The sequence below is a fragment of the Thalassophryne amazonica genome, chromosome 3, assembly GCF_902500255.1.
Source record: "Thalassophryne amazonica chromosome 3, fThaAma1.1, whole genome shotgun sequence".
Classification (NCBI taxonomy): Eukaryota; Metazoa; Chordata; class Actinopteri; order Batrachoidiformes; family Batrachoididae; genus Thalassophryne; species Thalassophryne amazonica.
In genome coordinates, this window is record NC_047105.1 from 114,610,282 (window position 1) to 114,622,414 (window position 12,133).

Below are 12,133 nucleotides of genomic sequence, written 5' to 3' on the forward strand. Positions count from 1 at the left end.
GAGGAGGTACTGCTGGCTCACCACCACCGGATGGCGCCCTGCTTGGAGTGCGGGCTTCAAGCACAAGAGGGCGCCAGAACCACTGGGAGTGACAGCCGTCAATCATCCTCAACACCAGCTGTCACTCATCATCTCATCATCACCATCACCATAAAGGCCGGGTGGCGACTCCACCTCCTCGCCGAGAAATCTCCTACGATACAAGGTAATCTCTCTGCTGACTTATACGTCAAATAATAATCTGATCTGTTTTGCAGCTGTTTTTTCCTGGTGGTATTTCCTTGACTGGATTTTCGGAGCTGCACGTGTGTATGATTGGAGGTGGAGGCTCTCCCTCCACAAGAATCAATAATCAAGGTTGCTGGGTGTGAGGATTCACACTCACTACCTTCTGTTTTTTCTGCCAGCAGTACCAGGGCCGACAACGGAGGACAGAGACCACCTGGGGACTGGGAGGGTTACGGACCCGAGGAACGCTCCTGGGTGAAGAGGAGCTTCATCCTGGACCCGGCCCTTTTGGTCGATTTCTACCACCGACACCCAGACAAGCCTGGTCGGGCGCCAGGAGGCGCCCGTTGAGGGGGGGGTCCTGTTGTGTGGGCCGCTGAAGAGGAGGTACTGCTGGCTCACCACCACCGGATGGCGCCCTGCTTGGAGTGCGGGCTTCAAGCACAAGAGGGCGCCAGAACCACTGGGAGTGACAGCCGTCAATCATCCTCAACACCAGCTGTCACTCATCATCTCATCATCACCATCACCATAAAGGCCGGGTGGCGACTCCACCTCCTCGCCGAGAAATCTCCTACGATACAAGGTAATCTCTCTGCTGACTTATACGTCAAATAATAATCTGATCTGTTTTACAGCTGTTTTTTCCTGGTGGTATTTCCTTGACTGGATTTTCGGAGCTGCACGTGTGTATGATTGGAGGTGGAGGCTCTCCCTCCACAAGAATCAATAATCAAGGTTGCTGGGTGTGAGGATTCACACTCACTACCTTCTGTTTTTTCTGCCAGCAGTACCAGGGCCGACAACGGAGGACAGAGACCACCTGGGGACTCGGGGCTTGGCGGCTTCAGTGTTCTTCAGGCCGTTGGTGGTAGAAGCGGTGTGGGTCCCGGCTCTTCGTTCATCTGAGGTCTCCTATCTTCGAGCCTGCCCGCAATCCTCTTGTGTGTGATTGGCAGTACCTTTGTTTATTTTACGTTGTGTTCTTGTGCAACATTAAATTGTTACTCCTTCCCTTATCCATTGTCCGTTCATTAGCGCCCCCTGTTGTGGGTCCGTGTTACGACACCTTCCCAACAGTTTTATTTAAGTCTCTATCAATAGTGATCCTTTTTAAAGGAAAGTTTGATTGTACAGAAAATATGAAATCACAAACCACAACAGTTTAAAAAAAAAAAAAACTGATTTTCAAAGAAGCTCAAATCAAATTGTTGGCAAATTGATGTTTGTGCTGATTCACGTCTTGCTGGACATTTTTCATTTGCTTCCAGTATGCCCCAAACCATTTTACTGTTATGTCATTTTTCCAAAAAGCAATTTTCCTAATGTAATGTAATGTGTTTTTCAATATTTATTTCCGACCTGAACAACCATTTTTCAGCAGTGTCAGAAAATGTCTGGCTGCTGACCAACAGCAACAAAGAAACATAAATCTGATGACAATATCTCAAATCATCCATGAAATTTTGATGCCACTTGCAGAAACCATACAACAACTCCCATTGTTTGATTTCAGCCTGGATGTTACAAAGTGTTTCTTTACACATTAATGTGTACGGCACTTGTGCACAAAGAAGAAAAGAGTGTATGGACTGCGACTGTATAAAATCTGTCCACTATATTTGTTTTTGGTTTTATCACATTGTCCCTATAACAGCACCCACCGTGTGCTCATTGGCTCCAACAAGTTCACACATGTTCCTGCAGCATGCTTGAAAAACATTATATTTCACAAAATAAAACTTTCTGTGGCATAGTTGAGACAGCCGTAACTTTTTAATGAATTTTGGCTGCTTATTACCTGGTATTGTATTTTTAGCCCTCGCATAAAGAAATAATATCCTGTCCTAGTTAAGTAAGATTGTGGTTGCATAATCGAATGAAGCATCGCACTTCCAAACTCCCGACCATTCAGAGAGCGAGTCGGAAAGGAGCAAACATAAATCTTTTCTTTTCTCACTTCCTTTGTTCATACAGCTTTCTCTCTTGCACAGAAATGTTAGCCTTTGCACTCTGGGTAAAGGTACAGTATTACAATCACATCTGTGTGTGTCCAAAACCTACTGATCACACTGATTCAAGGGGGAACCTTAGGGCCCGGTCACACGGCACACAGCGATCGTTAAATGAAGGACATAAGTCACAAAGTCACAAATCAATGAGAAAAGGTGGTTGAATGATCCTGTACCTTCCCCATCACCAAAAAGCCTGCAAATCAAGAACACAAAAAGGAACGAAACAAATCCAAAACTAACGAAAGAAAAGCGAAGCAAACGTCGACCTCAATGCTTTAAACAAAATCAAAACGAAACATTCACAATGACATGACTGACAGCGGGTATGAGACTGAGCGCAGCCAGCCTTGACCTCATGTCCGCAGCATTTGCAGGTGCGAGATTTGGTTGTCTGGACAACAGGTGAGAGATGTAATTTGTCTTCACAACAGAATGCGTGCGCACACACAGGCCAGCCAGAAATGATTGGAACGTGCAAAACTAGTTAAAGTAGTTGATAAAACATTCTTGCCGCTATCGTTTCTGTCATCAGTGATACTAGGATGTTATCAGTGATACTAGGCTGTTACCTTCAGCTCGTTGGAGCTTTAGGTATTGATCAGTTCAGATATTGTCAACGTTCGTCAGACGTCGGACTTGGGAGGTTGGATGAAGTTGGACGACATGCTGACATTATGGAAACTACACAAATGAGGAATTGTCAAGACAGACAGAAAAAATGAATATGGACGAATTGAGGTTGTCGCTGGGATTCATTCACATTTTTCAACAGTTTCAAAATTGTGACAAAGCGCCAGCTACAGAAACAAAGTTGGACGACTGTTAAAAGATGCCTCTGAAAGTCAACATAAGTCCAGATTTCTTTTTTTTTTCCCTTTTGGGCTTCGGTGTCCTTCGTTCGTGCCGCTTGACCGGGACTACTTTAAAAACAAACTCTATTACAATACCACAGGAGATGGATCATGGAATCATTTGAGAAACATTTTTGAGTTTGCGCCATTCCCCTGAAGTGTTGGAGACAATTTCCACCAAACTTGTTGCGTGGATGTAGGTTCACCCCAGAATTGCTGTGGCAAAGAGAAAGTTCTTTGAGTGATATTGACACTGTAACTCATGATGGTAGCAACAGAATTAATGTAGAAATGTACAGAAACAGGGCACAAGGTAGCTTAGGCCCCATTCAGATGGGGGTTGGCAATCTGGCTCAAGGTGGATTCAGTCAAGATTGCTTTTTATCCAGATAGCTTTAAGGCCTGTTTTTCAAATTCTGCTCATCCTACACACGTACAATAGGGTGGTCCCGAAAAACAAACTTCAACTTTTTCAAGGCGCTTCTTCGTTTTTTTGGTTCCTTTAGGGGTAGAAATAAATTGGGTGAAATTTCATGAGATTTGAGAAATCTTAACCGCTGCCGCCCGGTCCCTGTTTTTTGTGACTTGCGAGTGACATTTTGAGTTATGGACTGGATTCTTCATTAGTTCATTAGTGGCAGATTTTGTTCCATCTGCCTCAGATCACATTTTTGAGGCATTCAAGGTCCACATGGACTTCCTCATCAAGGACCTTCAGAGTGGGAGGATGCCACATCATTCCAGTCGTCACAGCAGGTACTGGATAACATTGCTTCCTTCAATGATTTTCCTGAGCGAGGAGTTGCACTTATCCAGGATTACAATCAGATCCTAACGTAGGATGAACCGCAGTGCCGACACCTGCTGCAAGTTGTTGAGCGGCATCGACGTCAGTTCCTGGAGGCAAGGAAAATCAGAACCAACACCACTCCCCAAGACTGTTTGTTTTCACCAAATAGGTGGACAGTGACATGTAATATTTTTTAACCTCTCCTGTATGGTCAGTTAAAGGAGAAAGGATTGCTGTTTCAATTTGTATTTAATTTGTGAAAAGTTACATTACTGTTGCTGGTTTGTGCTAATTTGCTCAACCATTGCAGTTTCCATCCCGCGTGCGACAGTGATTAGAACAGTTGTATCGAAATAAAATTCTGCACAAAACATTCTCTTATCAAGATGATGAATTTTGTCAGGAAGCACCTTAAGAAAGTCACATTTTTATTTGTGGCATACTGTAGAGGACAACCCTAATGTACAACCTTAATCTAGTAAAAAGTTGCGAAACAGTTTACAAACAGTTTTTAGGGCTGCAAACAGTATTCCTTGTCGCACATATATTTCAAACCTGTTCAGAATTTCTTGGCAAAACACTTGCAAGCATTTGCAAAACTGTTTTAAGCGTTAGTGCTTTTTGGTTTGCAGCCACTCTCTGACCCAGAGTGTACCTTTTCTTCTGCCTTTCTTCTTTTTCTTCCTCTGTTTTTCCTTCTCTTCTGCAGCAGGATAGCTGTAGCAGGATAGCTATCCTGCTGCTGCAGACAAAGCAGTTCTTCCTCAAGGACAACAGAAATTCATTCTGTTCATCAGCATTCACCACGTCATGAGATTACTGGGATAGATTCTGGCTCCATAACCCTTAATTGGAGTAAGCAGATATAGAAAAGGAATGAATGAATGTACAAGAACAGTTTTTCTGGCCACTTAAAGATAAGTGCATCCAAATGAATTGACTCATTGTGCGTGTGCCTCTGATCCAAAACACAACGCCAGCTCAACCAAGGATTTAATCGGGAAAAAATCTCGACTGGCCAGACCTGAACTTACTGAGCACACATTTAATGTCCTGAAGAGGAGACCAAAGGGAAAACCCCCTGATGATAATGAAATTCATTAATGCTTTCACCTGTGTTATTTTTGGTTGTGATACAAACACATTGTAAAAACAAATGCATGAAAACAACAAAATTCACTTTTTCTTGTATTGTTTTGAATTAAAATCTAATGCAGTCTAGTTTTCGGAATCTTTAAAGACCCTGTATAATTTTCTTCTGTGATTGGCCAGTGATGACATGACAGATTTCTGATAACTAACCTCCCAACCCAGCACCCCGCCTGTCCTTCCTCTTTGTCCTGCTGCTTCTCATCAGCGCACTCATTGTCATCGTTCTCTTCTGTTTCCTCACCCCCATCCTTCTGCTTCCTCTGATCGAGCTCTCCTCTCCTTTTTATCCTTTCCTCATTCCTTGTCCTACTCTTGGACCTCTTGCACTTCCGTCTCATTTTCTCCCTTTGTTCCTCGTCCTCATCCCTGATCTCTTCCTTGTCATCTCTCCTCCCCTCCACACACCTCTCCTTTGTTGTTGCCATGCATGTGGGAGGTAGAGAGTGGTGATGAAGAGAAGCAGTAGGAGGGAGGAGGAAGATGCACGGGATGAATCCATATACAGTACACATAAATACACGCGGGCACATGGAAGTTGTGTTGCTATATGCAGTATTTTATTGGAACACTTATCAGTGTGAGTGAGCCAAAAGGAATATGATTTTTTGTTTTGTTTGTTTTTATTAACTGGCCTCTTTGCATTCTAATTACACTTACTGTTGTTTTAGCTGCTTTTTATGGTCAACTTTTATCTTCCATATAATACCATCACAACTTTTACAAGAAAACACAAGATTTTCTCCTCTCATCTGGTGTTGGCTTGACAGAGAAGCACCAGCAACATTTTCACTCAGATAAGTCTATCTGCTATAACTCACAAAAGAGTAGGAAATTGTTTTTCTCTGTTTTATGTGTATTGGATATAGATAGATGTGGAACTGAACCTGACAGACACAAACTCAAAAATGTACTGTAGTTGCAGGTGACAGAAATAGCTCAGAAAGATGTTTTACGTGGTGTACAACACATCCTGACAGCGTATTACACGTCAGGCCTGTGCAGCATTTTTAGCAGACAGCAGATCAAATCGTACATCAAAATCACTTCCTGCACCAAAGGCATCTCCACATGACAGCTGAGGATTTGGGGCTCGCTTTTACTTTGCACAAGTTTTTTTTTTTTCTTTCTTAATGGCCCCTTCATACATAACACAAAGGAGGCTGAATGGTGCACAAAGGAGGATTTGAATGACACTTGTGAAAAATCGCAGCTGCCTCGAGCTCCTCATACACCCATCAGCACTTGCATTCTACATTTGCGTGTCGCTGGTGCTGGGAACCTCTTCAAATGGCACGCAAGATGAGGTAGCACTGACATCTGATCGTACTCGCAACATTCGCACGGCATGTCGTACGCAGGTTGGTAATATCGTGCTGCGGCCGAGGGACTGCATGAAATCATCGGCCACGTTGGCTGAATGGTGCGATTGGGGTAGCTTTGACACCGGCGGCTGAATGACGGTGAATGGCATGCGAGTGCCCATTCAGCCCACTCTCGGCCGGACTCCAGGTGGCACCCACGAACATTCAACACCACTCACGGGGCACTTAGAAAAGGTGGGACCATTTGCACAGCCAGCTTGAAAGTAGAAAGTGGCCGACCATTTTTGAGCTGGCTGTGCGAATGGTCCTGCTTTTTCTAAGTGCCCCACGAGTGTGCCGTGTCCCAGAGCAACACAAGTGGCATGCGAGTGTGTTGCTCACACATACCCACACGCACATACACACGCACCATGATCCAACATTGTCGAGGTGCAGTTGAGGTGGGGATGGCTTGAACGGTGTAGAGTGCCTTGATTAGAGAGAGTGGCAACATGACAAGTTGAAAAAAAATCGGTCACGTGACTCATGGTGCCATCTTGGGTTCAAAATAGCATTCACTGTTGATCTATCTGCATATAAATCCAGCTATTTTATTTATTTATTTGTTGAAAATGGTGGGTTGTTGTGCATTTGGAGGCACAAATAGACACAACAAGGGCTTCAAGATGTACAGATTCCCTTCATATCCCAACAGAAGAAAAATTTTGAAAAATAAAGCCAGCCTTGTGGGATGGAAGAGACTTCATCTTCAAGGTAAATTTATTGTTCAGTCCCATGTACAGTAAAACTCACCTAAACCATCATCGTATAAACCAGATATTCGCAGTCACCGGACAAAAAAAGTCCCAAAGTTTTTGTATTGTTTTCCATGTAATAAACACCATATATAACGGATTTTGTACAAGAGATTTTTGCTCACATTGGATAAAGTGTCCCGTCTGATCGCATTGTATTTCTATTAAACCCCTCGCATGTGGGACCAGAGTCATTTCTGTAATTAAAAGTCTGACCGTTTATTTTTTTCACACCGTGCTCAGACTCGGACGCACAGCCTGGCGTGCATGTCAGGCTGCTGCAGGCTGCACAGTGAAAGCAGCAAACACATTGCTGCTTTTACTGCTTCTGCAGTGAGCACGCCAATCACATTTTGATAATGGATCAAATACATTTGGCAGAAAAAAATTTTCAGAAGAAATTTTGACCCGGTCATTAAATGAGGCGCATGTCCCGATTCAGGATTCCCATACATGTTCAGCACCTCCTGACTGTAACTAATCCGTTGCATACATATAGCTCACATTGGATAAAATGTCCCGTCCAATCGTAATGTATTTCCATTTAAAACCCAGAGCAGTCTGGACATGCAGAGGTACAAATTAAAGTTCAGCTCTGACACTCGCTGATTTGAAGAAAATGGGATTGGAATTATTTCCCTGATTAAAAGTCCGACCGTTTATTTTTTTCAAACAGTGTTCAGATTGCGACCTGAAGCTTGACGTGCACTTGTTAATTCAGACAAACTGTGATTTGACACTTCACTTTCCCACAAATGGATTAATGATTAATGTACATTTGTGCAACATGTAATTGCTGCTGTTGCTATGTGAGCACGATGTGGTATCACACCTCTCACGTGGTCGCACTGTGTTCATGTGCGTGGACATGAGCGTGCACAAACCCGTCACCGTGGGCTGTCCCTCCCAGCAGTGGCTGGAATTTTTCAAGGTTTGCCTATTCATTTTTTTTCAGCGAGTTTCTGCCTCTTTCACCCAACTTCATGTTGTGTGAAGGGGCCATAACACACACACAGTATATATAATTTTTACCTGAGGCCATCATTTATATCCATCACGTTAAGGTTAGAGGTCCTGACGGGACTGGACCGGTTCAGGCTATGGACCCAAATGCTGGGAGCAAGGAAACAGAGCTGGAGGTGAAAGAAAAGATATTTATTTACAATGAAGAAATAATATTGCTGCGTTGGGGGTGTCTGCAGAGTGGAGAGTCAGCCCGCTCATGGCGGTGGAAAATAAGGAGGTGCAGGTTCCCGAGCCAGTCTCGAATAGGAACTGAGGTCTTGAAATGTTAAGAGCTGGAACCGGGTGGAACGCACAGAGCCAAGACCAAGAACCAGGAGAATGAAGGAGAGAGATGCAAATCTTCACAGTTCTGAAAATAATGTCCATTTAGGAAATAAGATTTGCTGTTCAGGAGAATGGAATCCCAAAGAAACATGAAGGAACTTAACTGGAGCGGGGCAGAGCTGCACGCTCTGAGCATGGCCCAAACAGAGGGTCACCCCTTTGAGTCTGGTCTGCTTGAGGTTTCTTCCTCAGAGGGAGTTTTTCCTTACCACTGCTGCTCTGAGGGTTAGTAAGGTTAGACCTTACTTGTGTGAAGTGCCTTGAGGCAACTCTGTTGTGATTTGGTACTATATAAATTAAAAATAAATAAATAAATAAATACAAAAAATAGGATAGAAATAAGTAGGATAAGAACCAAGAGCTGACCTGCAGCATGAGCTGCCCTTAAGGATTCTCTCCCAGACAACAGAGCCATTCTCTGGGAGAGAAGACAAAATTGGGTGGTTTGATTTAAAGGTGTTTTATTGTTTAATACATCCAGATATAAAAACTACAGTAAATATAAATTTTGGGAATAAAAGCTGACTCTCTTGTTTGGCTTTCCAGTTTTTCTGCAGGAAATAGAAAAGAAAAATAAGCACCAAGGGAAAAGAAATATGGCTGGTGAAAACAAAGGGGATGAACAGTGAGACAGAGAGGAAGACAGACAATTTGCCATTTAGCAGCCTCTCAGCTTCAGGCCTGACTGAGCGTGTGAGCCAATCAAACAGTTAGTCAGACAGCAGGTCGGCCTCCTCCCTACTGGAATCCTGCAGTTACTGCACACACACACACACACGCCAGCCAGTGTGAGGCAAAAATAATCCATTACACAACTCTCTTATGTGCACAATTTCATGAGAACCGTGTGAGACTCCATCCTCACTGTTTAATCAGGCACAGATATGCTTCTTCACAGGCTTCAGGTTTTTTTTATTATTTGTATTTTTAAAGTTGATAAATATATAAAGATTGTGCATAAGTTAACCCCCTACCACCTGCCTCATTTTGTCAGTATCACACAAATAAAAAGTGAAATTTCCCATTGATGGGATATACAGGCTCAGAAGGGGTTAAATAAGTAAGATGTGTAAGCTTTTACACAGTGAGCAATACATAATGGAAATGAGCTTCCTTTCAATAAATGCTTTTCCATTTGACAGACACTTAATGAGCTTTATAATGACACCACATATTCCCCCATTCACACACATGTCAGCAGGCTGCCAAGCTCGGTGCCTAACTGTACACTGGGAACAACCTGAGGGCCCCATCACACATAGTGCGAATATGTACAACTCAGGGTGACTTTGTGGTTACACATCGTGCAGCTGCTGTGAAGAAACAATAAAAAAAAAATAATAAAATACATACTGTGATGTTCTGGACATCCCCAGCCGTGACGTCCAGATCCACAATGGGCCACAGCTGCTCCTGTTGGCGGCCACACCTCCTGTCAGTTCAGCGCACACACCATCGTGTCACTGTGTCTTTTTGCAAAGCCACACTTGTGGGGTACTTAGACAAATTTCACATTCACATCAACAGTAATCATCTGTAGACTGTTTTCATGATGATAGTATGAATGGCCGCACATTTTCTAAGTGCCATGCAAGCGGTGTTAGATGTTAGTGCGTGTCACCTGGCATTTGGCCGACACCTGGTGTGAGAGGGTTCGATGAGCTCGCACACTCTGTCTTTCAGCCGTTGGTGTGCGCAAATAGTTGTAGCAACAGGTGTATGAGGCAGCTATGATTTTACACATTTTGCACACGATTCCTGCTTCATGCGCACTTTATACGGAAATCAACCTGTGAACATTTTGATATGCAACGCATGGGCATTATGCTTTTTAAAAAAGTAACGCAAAATCAGAATAACTGAAACTATGGTAAATTCTAGAAAATACCCTGTACCCCAGAGGGTTAAAGTGTTCATGCCACAGCTGCAAAAGAAAATACAGGTATCATATTAGTAATGTCCTCGACTCTATTATAAAAAAAAAGTGCAGATACTGTATATTGCAATAACTGGGAAGGTGATGGGTTGAGTATATAAAGTGGTTGGCGTATGACAAGAAGATCCTTGTTTCAAATCCCCATCAGACTGGAAAATCAATAATTTCACTTGGGCAAGGTCTACAATCTCCAAGTAGCTCCCTGTGGGCAATTGGGCATCTTCCATGGCAGCACCCAGATATTGGTGGGTGTGGGTGTGTGTGTGTGTGTGTGTGCGTGTGTGCGCACAGCACTGTAAAGTGCATTGAAGGTATTGAAGGTGATGGTCCAGAGTAAGTTTAGCGAGAGTCTCAAACAGCAACCTGGGATTTTGCTTATTTGCCTTAATTAGATTAGATTCATAGTTAGTGTTGGCAAATAACATGCCATGTTTCTAACTCAGCAGCAGGAAGTCTCCAACTTTGAGTAACGCCATCTGTGCTCCAACCTCCTGTAATTTCATCTTATGTATGCAAGTCTTAAGTGAGCCAAGCCCCCCCCCCCCCCCCCCCCTCTCTCTCTCACTCACTCACTCACACCAGTGTCAGGCTGCTGCCCTGCATATCTGACCAGTGACAGGTGTAAAGATGATTTGTTTTAAAAAGCCCACCCTCACTTCACGGGGGTTAAACTCACTTGTGTGTTTTAATTTATAGTTAGTTGCTGCATTAGCAGCTGCTCTGCACTGTATATTCACTGTAGGTTTGTTTTGGGTAATGTTTTGTGTGGGCGAATTATTCTGTTTTATTAAGATTTCAGAGAATTGCTATCATTTTGTAGTACTTTTTGTGTTGTTTGAAGCTCTTTGGGACATTGTGTTATTTTTGGCCAATATAAATAAATGGAATGGAATTGAAATAGACTTTGTCAAATTGCTGGTGATTTATGAAAATGCATTTTGTATGCCACCAAAATGTGACAGTTATAAACCTGCTTTCCTCAGACCAGTTTTCCTTCTGTGTGTGTGTGTGTGTGTGTGTGTGCGTGTGTGTGTGCGTGTGTAGGTGTGCAGCAGAAGTGACTGACGGCTCCCAGTACTTTGTGCTGCTGATGATCACAGACGGCGTCATCTCAGATATGGCTCAGACCAAGGAGGCGGTGGTCAATGTGAGTCCAGTAATGTCCATTACACTGTACACCAAACCACACTTTGGAAATGAATCAAACCTCCTGTGTGCTGGTCACAGGCGGCGCCCCTGCCCATGTCTATCATCATCGTAGGAGTGGGCCCTGCTGAGTTTGACGGTAAGTCATTTGCTGTGTGTGTGTGTGTTTGGAGAAGAAGACATACAACTACTTTTCAGACATGACATCAATCATATATTCAGCTAATTAAATGAAAGACATGCATCAGAAGAACTGTATCAACACACCAAACTGATATTAGCTCATTAAGATGCCTCTGCAGTGCACAGACAGGCAGTCTCTAATTGTACCCCCAGCCACACTAAGATGAAGGCACCAAAACTATTAAACAGTTCATATTCAGGCTGTGGTAAGCCCCTGACAGACTGACTGAATAAGGTTTTATAATCTTATTCTAAACCTATGGACACTCACACAACTGGCGCAAAGCAATGCAAACCCCATTGTCAATGGCTGCCATTGCACATTTCATCCAAACGCATGTGTCAGCTTTTACACTTAGCAACCAT

At 43.3% G+C, this 12,133-nt stretch overlaps 1 protein-coding gene across 1 annotated transcript in view; it reads left to right on the forward strand.

Moving 5' to 3' along the window:
- LOC117507463 (copine-9-like) overlaps window positions 1-12,133 on the forward strand; it is an 863,862-nt gene that overhangs the window by 791,030 nt on the left and 60,699 nt on the right. Inside the window, exons 18-19 of the mRNA XM_034167340.1 lie at window positions 11,483-11,585; window positions 11,666-11,723. Coding sequence (XP_034023231.1) covers window positions 11,483-11,585; window positions 11,666-11,723 — 161 coding nt within the window. The remainder of the gene's footprint in view (window positions 1-11,482; window positions 11,586-11,665; window positions 11,724-12,133) is intronic.